The 25,862-nt window shown below is 44.2% G+C and overlaps 1 protein-coding gene across 1 annotated transcript; it reads right to left on the reverse strand.

The window, feature by feature from the left end:
• Positions 1–23,406: 23,406 nt before the first annotated feature.
• LOC121283905 (40S ribosomal protein S27-like) lies at positions 23,407–25,598 on the reverse strand. Its single transcript, XM_041198707.1, has 2 exons — positions 25,588–25,598; positions 23,407–23,689 (listed from the first exon to the last, which is right to left on the reverse strand). Exons 1-2 carry the CDS (start codon positions 25,596–25,598, stop codon positions 23,407–23,409), a joined length of 294 nt encoding a protein of 97 aa, XP_041054641.1.
• Between the last annotated feature and the right edge of the window lie 264 nt (positions 25,599–25,862).

Genomic DNA, 25,862 nt, shown 5'->3' on the forward strand with positions numbered 1-25,862 from the left:
TAAAGCGGAGAGTCAACAGAAGGTTTGGAGGTTTCTTGTAGTTGAATATCTGGGAGGTTGGTTTTCAGGTGAACTTTGAAACTGGAACAGGTTAAGAACTTTGGCTGCTTGATCACTTGCAGCTAGTTTCAGAATCTGGTTCTTAGACGGGTTGATGACCGATGGTTCTTAAAAGGCAAAGATGGCACAGATTTTCTCTACTGCTGTTGTCTTGTTGGTGTTCTTCTGCAGTCTACCCAGGTCTCTCCTGGGTTTTTGAATAATAAAGGTTCTCAGTATCAGAAGCAAGGTTTGGTCACATGGTCAATGTCCATTGTCCACCTAGAATAGCTTAAAGCTAAAAGACCATTGATATACAATAGGAGATAGATGGCAGTCTTTCACACTTAACTGGTGGATAATTGGTCTTGTCAGATTTCCTTTGTTAAACTTCAAACTGCAGACATAGAGTCTAGGAATCCATTGACTCTGTGTTTGGAATAAATATCAAATAATGGCAGCAGTGAAATCCAGAGATGACATTCCTCTTGGTGTATCCATTCCAGTGGGATGTCCCCACCCATGATTATTCAATTCAGAAGTTTCTGGAAGCTTGATAGGTCCGCATTGAATAAGCAAAGGTCATCTGACCACTTGGCAGCATCTTAACAGTTCATCAGTGTCCATTTTAAACAAATAAAAGATGATTCCATAAGCTTCCATACAAGCTCTGTTTATAGGTAAAATTATGAAGGTGACATGCCTTTACTGGGCTTGACACAAGTGATTTCCCTTGCGAAAGTTTGTCTCTTCCTTTTCCTATGATTTCTACTTGGTGCCACCCCTGAGACTTCAGCAGAGCTAGAGGCAGGCTGCTCATGATGCTGCTTTCAAAAACAGTTCCTCAGACATGTTCCTTCTTCCTTAACCGAGGTTTTACACCCACGATAGTTGACAGGACCCTCAACCGTGTCCAGCCCATCTCCTGCGCATCGGCCCCCATGCCTTCCCCTCCCTCCCAGAAACATGATAGGGTCCCCCTTGTCCTCACTTATCACCCCACCAGCCTCCGCATTCAAAGGATCATCCTCCACCATTTCAGCCAACTCCAGCATGATACTACCACCAAACACATTTTCCTTTCACCCCCCCCCCCGGTGGCATTCCATAGGGATCGTTCCCTCTGTGACACCCTGATCCACTCCTCCATCACCCCCTACACCTCAACCCCCTCCCACGGCACCTCCCGATGCAAACGCAGAAGATGCAACACTTGCCCCTTCACTTCCTCTCTCCTCACCGTCCAAGGGCCCAAACACTCCTTTCAAGTGAAGCAGCATTTCACTTGCACTTCCCTCAATTTAGTCTACTGCATTCATTGCTCCCAATGCGGTTTCCTCTACATTGGAGAAACCAAACGCAGACTGGGTGACCGCTTTGCAGAACACATTCGGTCTGTCCGCAAGCATTACCCAGACCTCCCTGTCACTTGCCATTTCAACACTCCACCCTGCTTTCTTGCCCACATGTCTATCCTTGGCTTGCTGCATTGTTCCAGTGAAGCTCGAAGCAAACTGGAGGAACAGCACCTCATCTTCCGACTAGGCGCTTTACAGCCTTCCGGACTGAATATTGAGTTCAAAAATTTTAGATCTTGAAATCTCTCCTCCATCCCCACCCCCTTTCTGTTTCTTCCCCCTCCTTTTTTCCAATAATTTATATAGATTTTTCTTCTCCCACCTATTTCCATTATTTTTAAATGTATTTCCACCCATCGTTTATCTATACCTTTTATGCCCTTTTAGTCTTATTTCACCCCACCCCCACTAGAGCTATCTGTACCTTGCTTGTCCTGCTTTCTACCCTTAATTAGCACATTCCTTTAGATAATATCACCACATTCAAAACCTCTTTGTTCTTTTGTCTGTGACATCTTTTGGTTATCTCCTCCTATTACTGGCTGCTTGTCCCAACAACTCCCCCCCTACCCCCCCCAACCCTCCTTAAACCAGCTTATATTTCACCCCTTTCCTATTTTTACTTAGTTCAGTTGAAGGGTCATGAGGACTCGAAACATCAACTGTACTCTTCTCCACCGATGCTTCCAGACCTGCTGAGTTTTTCCAGGTATTTGTGTTTCTGCCCCTGTTCTGGCTGCTCAGCTGCTCATTGCTAATGTCCTCTGGGATTTAGAACTGTGAGAGCCCTGCCAATAACTACCCCAGCAGAAGATCAGGCCATTGGGACAGAAAGCAGCATGTGAGGCCTTATTGAGTGCAGGGCAGAGTGGGGTGGATGGCAAGTTGGGAGTAGGAGCTCCTTGAGCAAAGTTCCCACTTTCATATGTTCCTTCTCCATCTTTGCTTTCGTGGCCCGTAATGCTGCTAGCCAAGAGCTGGAGAGCACTTTTCTGCACTTCAATGCAGCCATGGTGAGGCTTACCTCTATCTGACTTAAACTTGCAGACTCTAAACAGAGTGTGTGCATCATTGGTGAGTGCCAACATGCATTCGTATGAGAGAGCATGGCATTAATGGTAGAGATGAAATCCACCAATTTCTTTCCAATGGTGTGCAGTGCATCTGGAAATGCTGACAGAACCTTACACATTTCTGCTATTGCTCTTTAGTCCTTTTGGTCAATAACCCCAAAGCAATGCATCTGTGTCCAGCTGAGCTAAGCTTGGAAGGTCCCATACCCTATGACACACACTCTCCACTGCTTTTGTTGGGTCTAAAATCTGCTCCTGCTCACTTGTGACCTGTGCTTCACCAGGTGAAAACCTAACTACCTGTCTTGAAGACTCCATTGAGATTTGTGTATCTGGCATGGTGGAGGCTGCATATGTGACGGTGCTTCCTCAGTGCACCTCCAGTGCACTAGAGTAGTACTCCTCACAGCACTAACTCCTGAGTGATGCTTGAAAGATCAATGGGAGATAAAAGTCTTAAATTAGAACTGACCCTGGTGAAAGGGTTCAAAGTCAACATTGTGCCGATGATCCTATTTCAGTACTGCCGACATCAAGTCGATATGAGTGAATGTTGTGTTCCATATGAGTGTACAATATCTAATTCTGTTACCAGGTTTCTGGGAGAGCCACATCTCTCTATCTGCAATGGCCTTGCATTCTGACACTGTGCTCAGCAGCAGTGAGCCCCTCCCTTGCTGAGACTCCATTATATGAACATAAAAATTAGGAGCAAGTGTAGACCATTTAGCCCCTCGAGCCTGCTCTGTCATTCATTAAGATCATAGCTGATCTGATTGTGGCCTCAATGCCACTTTCCTGCCTGCCCCCAATATCTTTTGACTCCCTTGTTAATCAAGAATCTGTCTACCTCTGTTTTAAAAATATCCAATGGACCCGTTCTGTCACTTGCCATGGTTCTTTTTAAAAGATGGACAGACAAGTGTGGGTTATGATCATATCCCTCTGCTCAGATTAGTGGCTAGGACAGGAAATCAGAAAACAGGATGTGAATGCAGTGGCTGAGTTACTGAACCACAGCAAAGCCCACTCCACCAACTTTTGGATCCCTGCCCACATCTTGCCTCCTCTACTGTGAGCAGTTCAAAAGTTGAAATTCAACTCCTTCTGGCAAAAAAAAGGAAATTTTTGCTATTTTCTGCATGTATCTCCCTGGATTTTCAGTATGAAATACCCACACTGGAATGGGTATTCACACATTGTTTTAACAGCCTGACATTAGCAATGTTAGCGTCTTTGGGAAATATAGACCTACGACTAGAAATCCAGAGGTATTTTGCCTTCTGCTTATCTTACTGACAGGGTAAAGACAAGGCTGAAGCCCAGAGGCATCTTATCAGAGTCTTTGCCGTTTCAGCTGGATATTTTTTACACTAATTACACACTTTTTGCTCTCGGGCATTGATTTGATATTTCAAAACAGAAAAAGAGATTTCACTTGGTTTGATAAATATGCAATTACAATGTAATTATATTTCCACCATCTGTTGCACCATTTTAATCTTCTTCCTGCACAGCTTCGTAGAAGAATAATACGTTTTTGTTTTCTTTCTAATGTTCTCCCTTCCTCTCCTGATCCCACTGACTAATGCGGAAGCATATTTCTGTAAGGACCATCTGTCTTTCAGTATCTCACACAAATGGCCATTCTTCACGTGTGGCCCTGGATAGTGAGTATCTTAACATTGCATTCAAGTCTGATACTCATTTCATCTCAAGTGTACAGAAATCACTGGATGGATATGGGTCTGGACTTCCTGTAGCCTTTATGCTGGCAGAAGTGTGTTGAGAACAAAGCTCCATCCATCACAGGCTGCACTCTGACCCCTGGCAATTTTCTGGGCTCAGGAATATTTGAATAATTCTAACATTTATTTTAAAAAGCACGTTTACCAATTAATTAATTGCCCTGTGGTTGACTGCATAAGCTTTTTGGTTCTCCAAAACCAAATAGTCCATGCTCATTCAGGACAATGTATACCTGTGGCAAGCATTGCTGCATTACAAATGAAGGGAAATATAATAGTGGTGAGTTCACTGAATGCTTATAGTAATTTCTACTGTATTATGTTTCAAAGTTAAAGGTACATGAAGATTTTTTACCATTTCTTATTTCAGTGTCGCCATTATTGTTCCAAGCTGCTTTTATTTGCCTGTATATTTCTGATGTTCCTATGTTTATTGAATAGTTCCATGGAATCAAGATCTAAAATATATGGTTGAACTTTGTAATTTGGGGACTATTAATGTTTGATCAGTCAGTACACTGGGCAAAACTCTGGTTGGCCCAGTGCTACTTATGTTTAGCATATGCCTGAGCGTTGCTGGCCCTTCAGATGTAGCAGAGGTGAGCTGCTTAGTGTCAGGAAGAAAGAAAAAAATAAAGGGGGTTCTACTCTGGGTAATATTTTAGTACAGCTTGCTTAACTATACTGAGAAACGTTCCCTCTGTGCACCATGTATAGCAGAATTGCAAACATAATCTTTATAATGTCATTCTTATCCTATTGCACAAAATCCTATTCACCCAACACCCCTGTACTCACTGGCCTACATTGATTCCCAATCCACCAACACCCCACTGTTTAAATTGAATCGCTCCATGGCCTCACCATTCCTCATTTATGTATCGGAAAGCTGTTCCAGCCCTACAAACCCTCTGAGAAATTTATATTCTTCTAACTCTGACCTCTTGTACATCCCCCACATCCTATGCCACAATTGGCAGTCATACATTTAACCATCTAGCAAATAAGTTCTGGAATCCCCCTTAAACCTCTTTACTTCTCAGCTTGCTGTCCTCCTTAATGATATTGTTTAAAACCTACCTCCTTGACCAAGCATTTGGTCACATGTCCTAATGCCTTCTTCTTTGTTTAGTGTCAATTTTTGCTCAATTACACATCTGTGAAGCACCATGAAATGTTTTATAATGTGAAAGGTGTTTTATGAGAGCAAGTTGTTGTGATGTTTAGAATATTTTAATACAAAGAACAAAGGAAATTATCCTGTGCAGAGTCTCAGGTGGAACTGTCAGAGAAAACATTAACTAGTGCCTGGAATCTTGCTGTGCATGTGGTGGGCTGTACATAAGAGGCTAATAAATACCAGAAAGAGCTATCAATACATTGCCACTGTCTAGTTTATACAAGGCGGGTGCTGCAACACTACCTGATTTCAGCTTCATTCCAAAAAAGCATGACTGAGCCTATGGTAAGTATTATGGTCCTGTACAAAACTACATTCACAATCTATGACGACACCTCGATTTCCACAGCAGACAGTTATGAAGCTCTTATCTGCCTCTTTGAGACCATGGCTGCTGTCCATATCCATAAAAATATAAAAAACAATTAGTTGCAACATGGAAGTAAGCCACTCAGCACAACCAGTTCCTGATAGCATTTATCCTTCACATGGGCAAATAGTTCGAACCACAATTACTCAGCCACATCACATTTCCCTTCCACCCCTTTTCCTTTATCCATCTGAATATTTGCATACTTGTTGCCTCAAGCCATATGTGAATTCCACAGCCTCACAATTCTCTGTGTAATTCTCCTGCCTTCCGTCTTCATCTCTTATATTTAATCTATGGCCCCCTCATTCTTGATTCTTCAACAACTGGAAGAGGCACTTTGATCTATATTGCCCCACTCTTTCATAACTCTAAACAATTCTATTACATCATTCCATAATCTGCTTTGTTTGAATGAAAAAGTAACCATTTTTTTCAAGCCTTTATTTGCAATTGTATTTCCAAATACCATACAGCATCCTGATGAATCTATATTGTACCCTCTCTAAAGCTTCAATATCCTTCCTGAGGTGGGTAGGTGGGTGGAGACACTAAGATGGTGGGTGGTGAGGTGGGTGAGTGGGTAGTCATTTTGGGGGTTAGTCAGGGCAGGGTGATTGCCGATTCAGGGGTGTCAGTCACGTTTGGGTTAGTTGGGTAGTTGGGGACCAGTCATGTCAGGTCAGGAGGGTAGCCATGTAATCAGGGGGATAGTCAGGTTAGGGGTAGTCAGGTTGGAGATGATAGTCAGATCCAGTTGGGATGGTGGTCTGGTCAGGGAGGTAGCCTAGTAGTCAGGGGGAGGAGTTGAATGATCGTGGGGGGTATTCGTGTCAGGGGGTAGTCAGGTGGGGTCAGAGCGGTAGATGGGTGGTCGACTGGAGGGTGACTCGGTGGTCAGTTGTCTAGTTACCCAGGCGTAAGACTAAGTTTTAACCTGTCTAACATTTCCTGGGTAACTATGCAGGTAAATACCGCGGGACAGTCTAAAGTCTCCGATTCTAATTCAGAGTTGGAAACATTTACAGAGGTTCCTGGAGAGCAGAAGGATTGCATCAGAAGTTTGAACTTCTGACCCTGTGAGTTCACACATCAGGACTTCCACAGAGTCACAATGTGCATCTTCAGTAGTACATCAGACCTCCGATGATCTGGAGACCATAAGATTTGGCCCATTAGAATTAAGTCAACACAGATTTAAGAAAGGGAAATCATGTTTGACAAAACTGTTAAAGTTTTTTGAGGATATAATTAGTAAGGTAGATAAGGCGGAACCAGTGGATGTAGCATTTTTGGATTTTCAAAAAGTATTCGATAAGTGCCAACAAAAGGTTATCACACAAAATTAGGATTCATGGACTGAGGAGAGGCTAATAGGCAAAAAATAGAGAATATGAACAAATGGGACAGGTTTTGGGTTGACAGGCTATAACTAGCAGGATACCACAAGGGTCAGTACTTAGGCCTCAGCTATTTGCAATCTATATTAATGACTTCGATGAGGAAACTGAATGTAAAATAATCAAGTCCACTGACAATACAAAGTTGGGTGAGAAAGCAAGCAATGAGGAAAAGTAAAGAGGTTGCAGAGGGATTTTGACAGGTTGAGTGAATGGGCAAGAAAATGCCAAATGGAACATAATGTGGCAGTGTGGGAAGTTATCCACTTCGATAGGAAAAATTTTTTTAAAGGTCGAACATATTTTGAATGGTGAGAGGCTGCGAAATGTTTAGTCCAGGAGCCGGGTATCCTTGACATGAATCAAAGACCATTAATGTGCAGAAACAGCAAGCCATCAGGAAAGCAAATAATACATTAGCTTTTGTTACAAGCTAGAAATCTGAAATAAAAATAGAAAATGTTGGAATTACTCAGCAGGTCAGACAGTACCTGATGAATGCAATATAATGTAAAAGCAAAAAACTGCAGATGCTGGAAATCCAAAACAAAAACAAAAATAAAAATACCTGGAAAAACTCAGCAGGTCTGACAGCATCTGCGGAGAGGAACACAGTTAATGTTTCGAGTCCATATGACTCTTCAACAGAACTGAGGAAAAATAGAAGAGAGATGAAATATAAGCTGGTTTAAGGTGGGGGGGGTGGTGGTGGGACAAGTAGAGCTGGATAGAGGGCCAGTGATAGGTGGAGATAGCCAAAAGATGTCATAGACAAAAGGACAAAAAGGTGTTGAATGTTCTGACGAAAAGCCACAGACCTGTAAGGTTAACCTTCTTTCTCTCTCCACAGAAGGTCTTGTTAAATAGAAAGAAATACTAGCTGTAGGTGTGATGGGAATGGTATTGAGAAATGGCTTTCTGTTCTTGAACTAATGTTATTCAAACTGTTCAGAAATGATATGGAAGATGTACTTCTTGCAATGTCAAATTTTATATGTCGCATAGCAAAGATTCAAAATTTTGGAAAGTTAAAAATATTAACTAAGCAATGACAGATGAATATTAATGTAGATATAAACGTAACTGTTGCAAGCATGAAAATACCATTAGGAATTTCACTATGAAACAATTGGTAAAGATTACTTTATAAATTTCTTTCTTCATTGCTTTTCTCCCTCATGTGCTACCTTCCCTTAAATGTTTAACTATGCCATGGTGAGGTGTTTTGCTTATCAAGTGATATTCAAAATGCAGGTATATCAGTTTGAAATCATTATGAAGGAATTCTTCATATATTAATTTCCAACCGATGAACAAAATGCTCACAATTCTTAAATAAGCAAATTAGTTTGTTGGCATGAATGGCAAAAATGAGCCAATCAGATACAGTATGTATGCAATACTAAAGTTTTAACCATTCATTAGCAACTAATGAGACACATAAATGCTATAAGTAGTCAAAAGTTTGTAAGCCCAGCTATGGAGCCCACAGTGTCTTTGCAAAATTACTGAGGAGTACGATATGTTTACTAGGCAGAGATCAATTATCCCAATAAGCTCGATGAAGGGAAAATAGCTGGCTGGGTAGGGGGAAGGGAACAAGACATGTAGTCATCCTTGCAAGAGACAGATTCAAGAAGTATGTCACGGAGAATGTGAATTTTCAGCCCATTCTTCTGAGGACTTTGTGGAAAGTCCAGAAAAATAAAAGGAATGTAAAGGTAAAGGAAGAGTAGGAGGTAAATTTGATAGCCCCTGTAAACAGGGGTTGGGAACATGAGGTGGAATGGACCAGTGCTTATTGGTTCCTACACAGGCAGCAAGTTAAATTCATGTACCTGCTAATTTACATGATTGCAGCACACAGGCAAAGCTAACCACATTGCTGATGACTGCATGCCTTAAAGGCCCAAGTTCAATCGAGGCTAGGCCACTTAAATCTAGCCTGTACTACTTAAAGCCAGCATACATCTCTTAAAGGTTGTAGCTTGTAGCTGCAGCAGGTTCTGGAAGTTATACATTTTATTCTGACCTGGGATAGTCAGAAGAATGGCATAACAACTTATCTGATTTATAAGCTGCAGATGGTGCAAGCACGCGCCTCTTACTTTCTCACCATCCACTTACCACAACCCTACACTTGTGTCTTTTTCCTTTCAAATACCTAGGTCCAGGAAGGAATGAATGAGTAGCAAGCGAAAGAGCAAGAGGACAGCAATGATGAATGAATACCACCACTCAATCTCACACTCATAGCCATGAACTCAAGTACTCACAATGTGTAATTTAAGCAGAAAAAAGTGAAAGACTTGCATTTGTATGCATAGTGCCTTTCATTACTTCAAGACATCTAGAGTAGAATCGTTCCAGATTTGCACTAAGTGCGGTAGTGGGTGGGAAAAACAACACTTCATCAGCCGACCACAATGGCAGCTTTTCACGCGTATCATCCCAAACATTCCCTGTTTCGAAGGTGGGTGGGACCCAATGGCCACCACGCCATCACCTCACTGCTTCATCATACTAGGCACCACATTTAAAGTACAGTGGTGCTCAGTGCTTCCAGCTCAGGACTGTTGCAAAGAGACATGGACCCTAAAGGCAAGAAGACTGCAGCCCTTGAGCACTTTTTGGATGCCTTGGAAGCCCGCTGTGATGTCTGTACTACCCTCTGACTGCAAAAGGGGCAGCAACATTACCACTCCAGCTTGGTAGGCGATGGCAGTGGTGATCAGTGCCAATGTTGCACAGAAGAGGTTGGCCATTCTAAACTCACACACTCAAGCCCATCATACATTCACTAGCATCTCACTTACTGCCAGCTGAAGGGACATCACCATCCATTCTCACACACATACTCTCACATGCCCATCTGGCCTCATCTCCTCTGGAGACTGCCTCCTCAACCCTCACCATCTTGAGGCCACTTGCACAGATCAACATGTGCCCCCACACACACCCTGGGATACCCTCATTCCCCAGTACAGCTCTCATCCTGCAGCTTCTTCCCTTGGCTGAGGCCACTTCTTCCCCTTCCCCAAGCAAGCCCTAGCCCTGTAGCCATTGAAAAGCCACCCACATGTGGTTGATTTGGTAGGTAAAGAGCTGCCCGTGAGCACCCCTAAAAGTGATGTGGTGCTGTCTGTGAAGTCTGGTGCTGATGACTGTGAGTGCTGACTGAGCAAGGTAGGCAAACAAACCTTGAAGTCCTGAGTGAAGTGCAGCTTGCCAAATGCATGCCTTATATATGCTGTTGTGAAACACATTGGCGTATATTCCCGCCAGTATGGGTGGATGATCCAGCAGGTTGGGGGTGATTCCATCGGGTTGGCCTAATAATGATATGCAGATATATTACAATGAGGTTCCTGACATCTGATGGCAGAAAATGCGGCCCGCCATCGGCAGGCTGAGCGGACGATTGTAAACTGGTTTCACGCCAATCGAGCCATATCGTCCACTCACACCACCAAACACGGCCGATGTCGGCGGGCATGGAAAACCCTGGCCTTGCTGTCAATGAAGTACTTTTGAAGTATAGTCACTGTTGTGATGTAGGAAACATGGTAGCAAATTCCCACAATCAGCAATGTGATAATGATCAGGTAATCTGTTTCTGCAATGTTAATTGGGGGATTAAAATTGGTCAAGATCCTGGGGTAAATCCCGTGTTATTTTGTGAAATGGTTCTATAGGACCTTTTCTACCCGCCTGACAGGGCAGACAAGGCCTCAATTTAATGCCTCACTTGAAAGATGGTGGCTCCAACAGTGCTTTCCTCCCTCAGTACTGAACTAGAGTGTTAGCCAAAATGTTTTGTGTTCAGAACCCTAGAATAGGACATGAACCCACAACCTGCTGACTCAGGGTTGAGAGCGCTTGCAATCAAGTCACACTTTAGAGATGGGATGGCATGTGATGAGACTCCAGTCACAAGTGGCCTTCAGCCAGGGCAGGGTCATGGGTAGCGCAGGTGCCACTCACCAGAGGGCAAGGTTACAAATGAGTTCTGCTGCCAAGGAATCAGATGAAGCAGGCTGAGGAAAAAGACAGATGGGTATGTAGAATGAAAGGCTTGGTGCATTGGCAGGCCTGCCAGAAAGCCTGCAGGCACTGGAAATACTCAGCAGGTCAGACTGACAGCACCTGTGAAGAGAAACAGGGTCAACATTTCAGGTCATGATGACGTTCTGATGAAGGGTCATCACCAACTGAAATGTTAACTATTTCTCTCCACAGATGCTGTCTGACCTGCTGAGTAGTTCCAGCATTTTCTGTTTTTATTTCAGATCTCTAGCGTGTACCATATTTTGCAATTACTGTCAGAGCAAATGGAGGAGTTCAGCACCATCTTATTTTTATTTGGACATTAATTGGCTTGAGATAGGCTTTCTGCCCCCATCCAAGAGGAAGTCCTACCTCCAAGAGCTGCTGACCGATCAATTGTCTAGCAGCATTCGTGTCCCAGTAGCGCACCTGGGAGTGGTGGCCAATGCTGGAACTATAGGAGGAGACACCATAATCTTGGACTTTCAGGTAAGTCCTGGGGTTCTGTAGGGGCCAGGCTGGCAGTCCCCAGTAAGGGGGCTGGGGGTTGGGATCATCAGAACTCTCAGATAAGTGGCAGCTTGCACCAGTAACATAAGAACTAGGAGCAGCGGTAGACCATATGGCCTCTCAAGCCTGTTGCACCATTTGATAAAGTCGTGGCTGATTTTCAGCTTCAGCTCCACTTTCCCAGCCACTCCCTGGAGACTAAAAATCTGTCTATCTCAAGTCTTAAATATATTCAACGATGAAGCATCCACAACATTCTAGGGTAGAGAATGCCAAAGATTCACAACCCTTTGAATGCAGAAATTCCTCCTTCTTGCAGTCCTAAATGATCAGCCCCTTTATCCTGAGACTGTGCCTCTGTGTTGTAGCTTTCCCATCCAGGGGAAACAACTTCTCAGTGTTTACCCTGTCAAATCCCTTCAGGATCCTAAGATAAAAGCAAAAAACTGCGGATGCTGGAAATCCAAAACATAAACAAAAATACCTGGAACAACTCAGCAGGTCTGACAGCATCTGCGGAGAGGAACACAGTTAATGAGTCCGTATAACTCTTCAGCAGAACGAAGAGTTATACGGACTTGAAACATTAACAGTGTTCCTCTCTGCAGATGCTGTCAGACCTGCTGAGTTATTCCAGGTATTTTTGTTTTTGTTTTGTTTTCCCTTCAGAATCCTATATGTTTCAATGAGATCACTTCACATTTTACTAAATCCAGGCAATATAGGCCCAATTTACCCGGCCACTCATCATAGGACAGCCCTTTTATCTCAGGAATCAATCTCATGAGTTTTTGCTTTACCACCTTCCCGATCAAGTATATCCTTCCTTAAATATGGAGACCAAGATGGTGAACAGTACTCCAGGTGTGGTCTCACTAAAGCCCTGTGCAATTGTAGCAAGACTTCTTTATTATTGCGCTTCGATTTCCTAGCAATAAAGCACAACCAGAAGTGTTTGGCCAGGATTTTCTGGCCCGGCCGTGGTGGGACCTGCTCTGGGGGATGCAGCAGGCCAGCCAAAAGTCCATTCTCAGACAGGAACACCAGTAAAAACTGGGAAATAAGAGTACTGGTCTGGAACCTGTTGCTACCTAGACAATAAAAGAAACATTTTGTAAAACTTGATAAAAATGTTGTACTGGCGGAAAGAAATGTGAACAAAGACAGGGTCAAGAAGGCTCATTTTACAAGTGCTGAGTTGGCACGGAAACTGTACTGCAGTGAACAATGTAATTTATATTGCTATTATGTTTAAAGAAAATCTCACACGCATTAGGAATGCATGAAGTGGAACTGGTGGTGGAACTAACTTGCAGAAAACTCATGGAATATGGAAAGAATATGAATCTCACATGTGGGTTTGAGAAAGCCTTTCCATTATATATCCAAGAATCTGAAGCATGAAGTAGGACTGTTTGCACAAGTATATTATACACCAGGGCTGCCAAATTCAGCTTCTTTTTTCTTTTGGAGCTATGAGTACCATCTTGCCTCCAAAATTTGCTCATGGTACGTGCACGTATGGCTGGCACTAGCTGCCTTAGACACCATTTTATTGAGTGTTAACATGGAAGCAGGAGGCATTCACTGGGCATGTGCAGAGCAAGCAGGTCATAGCGTAACAGATTTTATGCCAGAGCTGCCATCTGGGAGCTCAACCCTCCAATTTACGCCCACTCCTAATCTCACATGACTGACAACATTCAGCAGCAGGAAGGACATGGCCTCACCTATTTAAAGGAATCATCAACTACTTTTAGGTTAGTTGCTAATTGATTTTGGTCCACTGTCGCTGAGATTGCAGAAGTGTTTAGTGGTTTCAAAAAAGGAAGGAACAGTAGGACATTTAGAAAATCAGAATACAATCAAGCAGAGTCAATATAGTTTTATGAAAGGGCAATCATGTTTGCCAAATTTATCAGAGCACTTTGAGCATGTTAACAAGCAGGGTGGATAAAGGTAATCAGTCAACATACTCGGTGTTGGGGGTAATACATTAGCATGGACAGAGGATTGGCTAACAGGAAACAGAAAGTTAGGATAACTGGGTCATTTTCAGGATGGAAAACTATAACTAATGGAGTGTCATAGGGATCAGAACTGGGTCCATTTACAATCTATACTAACAACTTTGATGGAGGGACCAAGTGTATTGTCAAATATGCCGACAATACAAAGATAGGTAGGAAAGCAAGTTGTGAGGAGGCCACTAAGGTTGGAATTTTCTCATTGGAGTCAGGAAGCAGGAGTCAGGATTAGTCCCAAAGCCATGGTCTCTCCTCTGTCCCAGCAATGCCGGCAGGTGGAATTTTCATGAATTGGCCCGCAGCTGGGCCTGCCACTTCTGTTGAATTAGAGACAGCCAGTGCCAAAGCGGGCAAGTTAAAATGCCCACTTGATTCCCAGAAACATTGGCCCAGTTCTCCATTACCATCAGCAATCATCTAAATAATGTTAATCCTGCAGATTAGTGTGAAGACCCTCTCAAGATCATCCCCTTAAATCCTTACCATTTCACCTCTTCTTGCAACCCTTCAACCCGCTTCACTCTCGATCATTTTCCTTTACCCTCATAAACACTCTTATCCCCGATGCACCATAGCCCACATTACCCCCAATCCCCAACCCACTTCCCAGTATCCACTTTATAAACAGAACTCACAAGCCCTATAATAACATTTGGAAGTCATTCAAAACTCCTAATATCTATTAAAATAAATAAACATCACTCAAATAGGCAGACTAAAACCATTAAGCTCTTCAAAATCTCATAAATCTGTCAAGATAAACAAACATCTCTTGAATAGGCACTTACAAGCATTAGCCTCTTCAGAAGCTTGTAGATCTATCAAAGTCATCAAAGTCACATTGCCCATGACACCTGAATAAACAAGCTTAGCCTTGACCAATCTGAGTCAAGCTGCCTGGTTTAAATTTCAAACAATGCTAGGCAGTTTACTGTCAGTCATCATCAACTGGTGCATTATCCATTGAAATGCCTCTACCAATCAGAGTCCACTTGCCAATCAATCTCTTCTCATACAGTGTAAATTGTTGTCTCCCATGGATTTGTATTCTTGTGAAATGTCCTGATGAGTACAAGACAAAATCTTTGACAAAACGTCTCTTTTTTCAGCAATGCTCAAATGTAAAATGTCTTGCAACAACTATACAGTCATTGATGAGAACACGCCTAGAGTACTGTATACAGTTTTGGTCTCCTTTTTAAGGTGGGATATACTTGCATTGGAGGCAGTTTAAAGAAGTTTCACTGGGTTGATGAAAGGGTTGCCTTGTGAGGAAAGGGTGAGCAGGTTGGGCCTATACTCACTGAAGTTTAGAATAATGAGAGCTGATCCCATTGAAGCATGTACATTTTTGAGGGGGCTTGACAGGGTAGATGCTGAGATGATGTCTCCCCTTGTGGGTGAATCTAGAACGAGGGGGCACAGTTTAAAAATAAGGGGTCTCCCTTTGTTATGGAGATGAGGAAGAATTATTTCTCTTTGGACTTCTCTTCCACAGAGAGCACTGGATGCTGATTGAATATATTCAAGGCTGATTTAGACAGATTTTTGCTCTAAAAGGGAGTCAAGAGTTATTGGGGCAGGCAGGAAAGTAGGGTCAAGGCCATAATCTGATCGACCATGATTTTACTGAATGGTGAAGCAGGCACTGTGGGCCAAATGGCCTGTTCCTGCTTCTGTTTCTTTTGTTCTTACATTCTTATATATTTCCAGAGTTGTGTTGAAGTTGCTGAAGGTTACAGGGACTGGGTGTGGTAGATGCTAAACATTTTGTCCTGATTTTGAGGATTCTGCACAAACCACATGGTTTGAACATGAGCGCAGTAGTATACATTACCCTTGGCAAACAGCTTGGCAGGGAGTATGAGCAAGGGTGACACTGAGCACGACAAGCTGCTGGAAGAGGGGAAGGGAGAGTAGAGAAGGACTATCAGGAGGAGTGCGTATGCACTGAAATGGTTTAAGGGGTAATTCTCCTATCTCGACCGCAGTGAAGAACAATGTCTCTGATGTCTGTGCTTCACGTAGGACATCCTGACTGAAATCTGCTACCTGCTGCAGCCAGAACTGCAGCCTCAGAGTAGGGAGGGGATCACGTTGCCAGTGGATGTGAAGGTCACCCTGGCCTTCAATGTTCAAGCAACTGGCTCCCACTGTGTAGCAGGTGATATTTACAACATCTCCCAGTTTGGTATCCACTGTTGCATAATCGAGGTCACTGAGACTGTATTCCATGCAAGCTGAATATATTTTATTCCTTCTTGCCAGGTGGAGTGCGCACACGGTGTTGTGAGAATTGCAGGCTTCTTCATGAGTGTCATTAACAACATGCACATCACTTTATGAGTGTAGCATGTCAACTCTGAGATATACCACAACAGAAAAGAATTCCATTCCCTCATCATCCAGCCGGTGTGTCATGGGCAGCATATCAAACCCAATATCCTGGCAGCAGCCATCATGCCCTCATTTTGTAGCTGTTCGTTATGACATCTGCATTTGAACCACCACGAAAAGCCAGAGAGTGCTTACTGGGTGACTAGGGCTATCCTTGGAAGACATGCATCATGAGTCTGGTACGTAATGCATGCACACCAGGCATGCAAATTACAAAAGCCATGTTGCCTTCAAAAACAGTTCCTCACATGTCCTCCTTCTTCCTTAACCGAGGTTTTCCACCCACGGTCGTTGACAGGACACTCAACCATGTCCGGCCCATCTCCCGCGCATCCGCCCTCACGCCTTCTCCTCCCTCCCAGAAACATGATAGGGTCCCCCTTGTCCTCACTTATCACCCCATCAGCCTCCACATTCAAAGGATCATCCTCCGCCATTTCTGCCAACTCCAGCATGATGCCACCACCAAACACATCTTCCCTTCACACCCTCTGGCGGCATTCTGTAGGGATCGTTCCCTCCAGGACACCCTGGTCCACTCCTCCATCACTCCCTACTCCTCAACCCCCATCTATGGCACCTCCCCATGCCCACGCAAAAGATGTAACACCTGCCCCTTCACTTCCTCTCTCCTCACCGTCCAAGTGCCCAAACACTCCTTTCAAGTGAAGCAGCATTTCACTTGCATTTCCCCCAACTTAGTCTACTGCATTTGTTGCTCCCAATGCGGTCTCCTCTACATTGGAGAGACCAAATGTAAACTGGGCGACCGCTTTGCAGAACACCTGCGGTCTGTCCGCAAGAATGACCCAAATCTCCCTGTCGCTTGCCATTTTAACACTCCACCCTGCTCTCTTGCCCACATGTCTGTCCTTGGCTTGCTGCATTGTTTCAGTGAAGCCCAACGCAAACTGGAGGAACAACACCTCATCTTCTGACTAAGCACTTTACAGCCTTCCGGACTGAATATTGAATTCAACAATTTTAGATCTTGACCTCCCTCCTCCATCCCCACCCCCTTTCTGTTTCTTCCCCCTTCCTTTTGTTTTTTCCAATAATTTATATAGATTTTTCTTTTCCCACCTATTTCCATTATTTTTAAATCTTTTATGCTCCCCCACCCCCACTAGAGCTGTACCTTGAGTGCCCTACCATCCATTCTTAATTAGCACATTCGTTTAGATAATATCACCAACTTCAACACCTCTGTGTTCTTTTCTTCTTTTGTCTGTGACATCTCTTGATTATCTGCTCCTATCACTGCTTGCTTGTCCCTACAACCACACCACTCCCCTCCACTTCTCTCCCCCCACCCAACCCGCCCCCCCCCCCACCTTAAACCAGCTTATATTTCACCCCTCTCCTTGGATTCACCCAGTTCTGTTGAAGGGTCATGAGGACTCGAAATGTCAACTCTTTTCTTCTCCACCGATGCTGCCAGACCTGCTGAGTTTTTCCAGGTAATTCTGTTTTTGATTTGTCATACACTCCCTGTTTCTGCTTCATCTTACTCTCTGTCCCTTTCATCAATGTGTGATGAATTCTGTACAAGATCATATGCAAAGGAAGACTGGCAAAATCCTGGCACAGGTTTAAAGTCATTGGCCTCCAAAAACCCTGTTATCAGCTTGCTTGAAGGTGGTAGAATACCCAATCTTACACCGGATCAAGCCATAAGTGATGAACATCTTGAGTATGGACCAAGCAGACTTTTGACAAGGGAGTAGCATATGTTGTTATGATCCTGGACCAGAGCCCAAATTTCGGTATGATTCGGTTAGGGACTAGTAATGTTTTGTTTAAAGTAGGCAAAGTTTGAGATCCATGGTACTCACAAAGAGCATAAAACCATAGGGTTCCACGGGTTTTGAACAAACAAAATAAACTTTACTATACAAAGTCATAAAAGTAAAACAATTTACAATATCTATCTTTAAACATTCAGTATTAACATGAGGTACATGTGAATTAATAGGCAAACTGTTGTCGAACACATCGCAATACATAATACATGACCAAGACAGATCCCACGGATTTCTCAGGAACCCACCCAGATATCAGTGTTCACTGTGAGCTATACAATCTCTTTAAGACTCTGTATCCTTTTTGAGGGGTTCCCAGTCTTCACCTTTGAAGATCTAGCCTCTGAATTCCCTCCAAAGGTCACTCCAACTTGGCCCGCCTCACCTCCCAGGGTTTCAATCTCCTCTCCCCAAACTATGTTCCCCTGAATTCCCAAGTTTTTACTCCTACTTCCACTTACTTGCATAATTTCAGCTCTTTTACTAGATTGCTAGCTTTATTGAGCTGGCACTGCCCCTGGGTTTCTCTGGACTATGGTCTCTTAGTTGTACCCAGCCATATATGGCTCCCAGGGCTTCTCCTGACTCCTAACCCTTTTCAGCACACAGCCAGTGACCTTCTGCAACTTTCTTGGCTCTCCAGGACTGATTGAGCCCTAGCTGTCTGAAGTCCGCTAACAGCAGCACTTCTGCCTGGAGCATCTTCTTCCCCTGCCAAACACTTCCAATCATGTGGGCTTTCTTGAGTCCCAACTCTTGGCTGTACCAAGCTATCAATGGCTCCAAAGGCTTCTTGTAAGCCCAAGCTCTCTCAGCAGCAATTGAACCAGAAAACAGTTAGCAGGGCTTCTTGTGGGTCCCAACATCATTGGGCTACCAAATGGCTCCAGGGTATTGCTGAACCCCAACCCAGCTCTTCAGAGTTATCAGCAGCATTTCAGCTGCATGGAGCTTCTTCCCCTGCTCCTGATTCTCTGACTGACTAAAACTGACTGACGCCTGAACTACTCTTCACTGACCCTTGAACTGAGATGGGTGACTGATCAAAACACTCCAAGAGGGTCCCTTGTTACTAGGCAGGATCAAATGTAACAAGTATGGGAACATGCCCTGAAGGTTACAATCTCCATAGGTGCTAGCTTACAAAGAACACTGGGACAAAAAAAATTGATTTCATGACAATGTGATCAGGTCCTTGCCTTAACCACTTTCACTGAAAATGGTATTAAAATGAATTTGAAAACAGGGGCAATTTTCCTTGACCTCACTGCAGCATATGATACAGTCTGGCACATTAGCAAATTCGCCAGAATATCAAGCGTTCTCCCCGCCTGGATTGCCGATGCCATTGAACTGCTACTCCAGGCAGACAGTTCAGGGTGCATATGGGCAACAAGACTAGTGCCTGGAGGGAACAGATGAATGGGATCCCCAAGGGTCTTAGCCCCAATCCTGCTTAACATTTGAACACACAGGACCTACCCACCAACCTGATCCTGGAAGTTTATTTATTTAAATGACATCTGCTGTGGTATACAGGCTCAGGTATTCCCTCAGCTGGAAGACGCACGGACCAACGATTATTGCAAAGCTGGCCAACTATTGCAAGATATGTAACCTAAAACCGAGCCGAGTAAAACAGTCTCTAGCATAATGCCAGCGCTAAGATGAAACTAAACATCTTCCTGGATGGCCAGAGATTGAAGCACAATCCCCATCCTGTTCATTGAGGCATCACCCTTGACAGACCCCTCACGTACAGACAGCACCTCAGTAAGACCATAGAAAAAATTAAAACCTGCAACAATCTCCACAGACCGAGCCGGCCAAGTCCTAAAGGGCATAGCTGCTAGACTGGGTCTGCTGCAGGTGGTGAGGGAGCCAACAAGAGGGAAAAACATACTTGACCTTATCCTCACCAACCTGCCTGCCATAGATGCATCTGTCCATGACTGTATCGCTAGGAGTGACCGCCACATAGTCACTGTGGAGATGAAGTCCCATCTTCACATTGAGGATACTCTCCATCGAGTTGTGCAGCACTACCACCATACTAAATGAGATAGATTTCAAGCCAATATAGCAACTCAATACTGGGCACCCATGAGGCTCTATGGGAAATCAGCAGCAGCAGAATTGTACTCAACCACAATCTGTAACCTAATGGCACGTCATATCCCCCTCTCTATCATTATCACCAAGCCGGGGAATCAACCCTGGTTCAATGAAGGGTGCAGTAGAGCATGCCAGGAGCAGCGCCAGGCATACCTAAAAATGAGGTGTCGACCTGGTGAAGTTACAACACAGGACTACTTGTGTGCCAAATAGCATGAGCAGTAAGTGATAGACAGAGCTCAGCGCTTCCACAACCAAGGGGTCAGATCTAAGCTCCGCAGTCCTGCCACATCCAGTTGTGAATGGTGGTGGACAATTAAACAACTCACTGGAGGAGGAGGCTCCACAAATATCCCCATCCTCAATGATGGAGGAGCCCAGTACATTAATGCAAAAGAAAAGGCTGAAGCATTTGCAACAATTTTCATCCAGAAGTACTGAGTGGATGATCCATCTTGTCCTCCACCAGAGGTCCCTAGCATCACAGATGCCAGCCTTCAGCCAATTTGATTCACTCCACATGATATCAAGAAATGGCTTATGGCACTGGGTACTGCAAAGGTTATGGGCCCTGACAATATTCCAGCGAGAGTGCTGAAGACTTGTACTCCAGAATTTGCCACGCCGCTGGCCAAGCTGTTCCAGTACAAATACAACACTGGCATCTACCTGGCAATGTGGAAAATTGCCCAGGTATTTCCTGTACACAAAAGCAGGATAAATCCAACCCGGCCAATTACTGCCCCATCAGTCTACTCTCCATCATCAGTAAAGTAATGGAAGGGGTCATCAACAGTGCTATCAAGCGGCACTTGCTTACCAATAACCGGCTCAATGATGCCGAGTTTGGGTTCTTCCTGGGTCACTCGGCTCCTGACCACATTACAGCCTTGGTTCAAACATGGACTAAAGAGCTGAACTCCAGAGGTGAAATGAGAGTGACTGCCCTTGACATCAAGGCAGCATTTACCCTAGCAAAACTGAAGTCAATGGGAATCTGAGGGAAAACTCTCCGCTGGTTGGAGTCATACCTAGCACAAAGGAAGATGGTTGTGGCTGTTGGAGGTCAATCATCTCAGTTCCAGGACATCACCGCAGGAGTTCCTCAGGGTAGTGTCCTCGGCCTAACCAATTTTAGCTGCTCATCAATGACCTATCTTCCATCATAAGGTCAGAAGTGGGGATGTTCATTGATGATTGCAGAATGTTGAGCATCATTCAAAAATTCCTCAGAGACTGAAGCAGTCCATGTCCAAATGGAGGGAACAATCCCTACGGAATGCTGCCAGCATGATGCCACCACCAAACACATCTTCCCTTCACCCCCCACCCCCCCCAACCCCCGTACCCGCCGGCATTCCATAGGCATCGTTCTCTCCGTGACACCCTGGTCCACTCCTCCATCACCCCCTACTCCTCCTCCAACGGCACCTCCCCATGTAAACGCAGAAGATCCAACACCTGTCCCTTCACTTCCTCTCCCCTCACCGTCCAAGGGTCCAAACACTCCTTTCAAGTGAAGCAACATTTCACTTGCACTTCCCCCAACTTAGTCTACTGCAATTGTTGCTCCCAATGCGGTTTTCTCTACATTGGAGAGACCAAACGCAGACTGGGTGACTGCTTTGCAGAGCACCTTCTGTCTGTCCGCAAGAATGACCCAGACCTCCCTGTGGCTTGCCATTTCAACACTCCACCCTATTCTCTTGCCCACATGTCTGTCCTTGGCTTGCTTTATTGTTCCAGTGAAGCTCAACGCAAACTGGAGGAACAGCACCTCATCTTCCGACTAGGCACTTTACAGCCTTCTGGACTGAATATTGAGTTCAACAATTTTAGATCTTAAATTCTCTCCTCCATCCCAATCCCCTTCCCATTTCTTCCCCTTCCTTTTTATTTTTTCCAATAATTTATATAGATTTTTTCTTTTCCCACCTATTTCCACTAATTTTAAATGTATTTCCACCATTATTTATTTCTACCTTTTAGTATTCCCCCACCCCCCTCCCCCCACTAGAGCTACCTGTACCTTATCTGTCCTGTCTTATACTCTTAATTAGCACATTCCTTTAGATAATATCACCACCTTCAACACCTCTTTGTTCTTTTGTCTATGACAGCTTTTGGTTATCTTCTCCTATCACTAGCTGCTTGTCCCAACAAACCCCCCCCCCCACACCTTAAACCAGCTTATATTTCACCCCTTTCCTAATTTTACGTAGTTCTGTTGAAGGGTCATGAGGACTCAAAACGTCAACTGTACTCTTCTCCGCCAATGCTGCCAGACCTGCTGAGTTTTTCCAGGTATTTCTGTTTCTGTTTTTGTTCAAGAACTCAATCTAGCCACTGACAGGGCTATTGATTGTCACTGTGACCATACACATGCTAAAAAAATCATTAGGGGAGCTCTGGCTAGAGTACACCCAGTAGTCTAATGGGACCTCAATTGTTTCTTAACTCTTACCAAATAGATTGTGTCCTTAATCAATTCAGGACACCTCTCTCCAGCACCATAATAGTCTCCTTAATCAATACTGCCACCTGCTTCCTTTCTTTCCTGAACATTTTGTATCTGGAATGTTTAGTACCCAGTCCGGTCCTTCTTTAGCCATGTCTCCATTATCACAATGACATCATACTTCCATGTGGCTATCTGCACCAGTAGATTATCAACCTTATGTACATTTATAGCCATTGCATTGTGAATCTAATTTAGACCTTCTTGTATTCTTAGGTTGTCTCCATCTAATATCTCATTATTTCTTGCCCCAGTGCTATCTATCTTTCCCAATCCTTGTGCACCTTGTTTCTTCTTTCTGATACTACACCCTGATGTTCATCAACCTTCAAGTTTAATGCAAACCCCCATCACCCAATAGCAGCAGCAAACCGTCCACAAGCACATTGGTCCCGGCCCTGTTGAATGGAACCTGTCTAGCCTGTACAGGTCCCACCATCCTCAGAATTGATCCCAATGTCCCAGAAATCTAAAGCCATCCCTCTTGTTTGATCTCTCCAGTCATGCATTCATCTGTATTTGCTTCCTATACTCATTAGTGTGTGGTAATCTGAACAATCCAGAGGTTTATTTTTACATTATGTCATTTTAATTGATAATCCTAACAAATAACTCAATACCAGCAAGAGGGTCCAAAAAAAAAAGCACATCTAAACAAGATGGGCATGGTTTCGGGACACTGACACACCCCCTCCTTCTCCCAGTTACATCTCTCCTATACTGCCATCCAGACCCCAAGGAAACGAATCAGTATCCCTCAGCCAGACTCCTGAAACCTGGCTGTGTGGAGTCTCACCCATCCTCAAATGCCAACTTTCATTTTTAGTGCTGCTTTCTTCTGAAGGAGCACCCATCTGTTAACCTGGCCTCTCCTCCGGTGAGCTGGCAGAATACAGTGGAGCATCCGACACACAGCACTACAATCTGTGCACAGCTGAACTCAGTAGTGATTTTGTAGCAACCAGGGCACTTGATATCCATGAAGTAGGAGTTGGGACTTTGCACCAGGTGCTTCTTCTTGTGTTTCCTCTTCTCCTTCTCGGGAGACGGATGCAACAAATCTTTTGCCAAAGGCCACTTTAGCATTGTTAATGTTGAAATTGTGCTGCATAGAGTAAATGCTTTAAGTTGGTAATTAAAAGCAGTTGCCCCCAATTGGGGAAGGATTAGGGAATCATTGCAAGTGTATAACAAGCATTTCATAGTGGGTTAAAAACAAAAAAACTGCGGATGCTGGAAATCCAAAACAAAAACAAAAACAGAATTACCTGGAAAAACTCAGCAGGTCTGGCAGCATCGGCGGAGAAGAAAAGAGTTGACGTTTCGAGTCCTCATGACCCTTCAACAGAACTTGAGTTCGAGTCCAATAAAGAGTTGAAATATAAGCTGGTTTAAGGTGTGTGTGAGGGGGGCGGAGAGAGAGAGAGAGAGAGAGAGGTGGAGGGGGGGGTGTGGTTGCAGGGACAAACAATCAGTGATAGAAGCAGATCATCAAAAGATGTCAACAACAATAGTACAAAAGAACACATAGGTGTTAAAGTTAAAGTTGGTGATATTATCTAAACGAATGTGCTAATTAAGAATGGGTGGTGGGGCACTCAAGGTATAGCTGTAGTGGGGGTGTTTTTTTTAAAAACATAATGGAAATAGGTGGGAAAAGGAAAATCTTTATAATTTATTGGAAAAAAAAGGAAGGGAGAAACAGAAAGGGGGTGGGGATGGGGGAGGGAGCTCACGACCTAAAGTTGTCGAATTCAATATTCAGTCCGGAAGGCTGTAAAGTGCCTAGTCGGAAGATGAGGTGTTGTTCCTCCAGTTTGCGTTGGGCTTCACTGGAACAATGCAGCAAGCCAAGGACAGACATGTGGGCAAGAGAGCAGGGTGGAGTGTTAAAATGGCAAGCGACAGGGAGGTTTGGGTCATTCTTGCGGACAGACCGCAGGTGTTCTGCAAAGCGGTCGCCCAGTTTACGTTTGGTCTCTCCAATGTAAAGGTCTCCTCTACAATGTGGTCTCCTCTACATTGGAGAGACCAAACGTAAACTGGGCGACCGCTTTGCAGAACACCTGCGGTCTGTCCGCAAGAATGACCCAAATCTCCCTGTCGCTTGCCATTTTAACACTCCACCCTGCTCTCTTGCCCACATGTCTGTCCTTGGCTTGCTGCATTGTTCCAGTGAAGCCCAACGCAAACTGGAGGAACAACACCTCATCTTCCGACTAGGCACTTTACAGCCTTCCGGACTGAATATTGAATTCGACAACTTTAGGTCGTGAGCTCCCTCCCCCATCCCCACCCCCTTTCTGTTTCCCCCTTCCTTTTTTTCCCAATAAATTATAAAGATTTTCCTTTTCCCACCTATTTCCGGTATTTTTTAAAAAAACACCCCCACTAGAGCTATACCTTGAGTGCCCCACCATCCATTCTTAATTAGCACATTCGTTTAGATAATATCACCAACTTTAACTTTAACACCTATGTGTTCTTTTGTACTATTGTTGTTGACATCTTTTGATGATCTGCATCTATCACTGCTTGTTTGTCCCTGCAACCACACCACCCCCCCTCCACCTCTCTCTGTCTCCCTCTCCGCCCCCCACACACACACCTTAAACCAACTTATATTTCAACTCTTTATTGGACTCGAACTCAAGTTCTGTCGAAGGGTCACGAGGACTCGAAACGTCAACTCTTTTCTTCTCCGCCGATGCTGCCAGACCTGCTGAGTTTTTCCAGGTAATTTCATAGTGGGTGTTGGGGGAACTAGAGGAATTTGTGTTTTTACTCTGTAGCTTTGGAAATAAACCTGGCTTCAGCAAAAGACCAGCTTCAGATTCACCCTTCCTTCAATATGATTACTGGATTTATCAATTATGACCTTTGGGGTCTAGCTTATTGATCTCTTTCCTAGCTCCCTAAAATCTGCTTGCAGGATCTTATTCCTCTTTCTACCTAAAACTTCCTTACTGAAATCTGGCACCTGCTGCAGCCACAATTGCTAACCTCATTGACATTGCCAATGGCTGTGAAGGTAACTGTTTCAATGAACCTTTATGTTGCTTGACCCTCGTGCTCCTGCAGGTCTACCCTGGGGCCTCACTTTAGCTCCAGTCACTTCTCTCACCCTCCCGCAGGTCTGCTCTAAGGCCTACTTTTATCTCCAGCCATTCCTCTTGCTCTCAATATTAAATAAGTCAAAGTATCAAATTAACTTCTGTGTAGTTTCCTTCTCTGTATGAACATTTTACCTCATCTCAGGCAGGCAAGACCACATAATA

The sequence above is a fragment of the Carcharodon carcharias genome, chromosome 11 (genome assembly GCF_017639515.1).
Source record: "Carcharodon carcharias isolate sCarCar2 chromosome 11, sCarCar2.pri, whole genome shotgun sequence".
NCBI classification, from domain to species: domain Eukaryota; kingdom Metazoa; phylum Chordata; class Chondrichthyes; order Lamniformes; family Lamnidae; genus Carcharodon; species Carcharodon carcharias.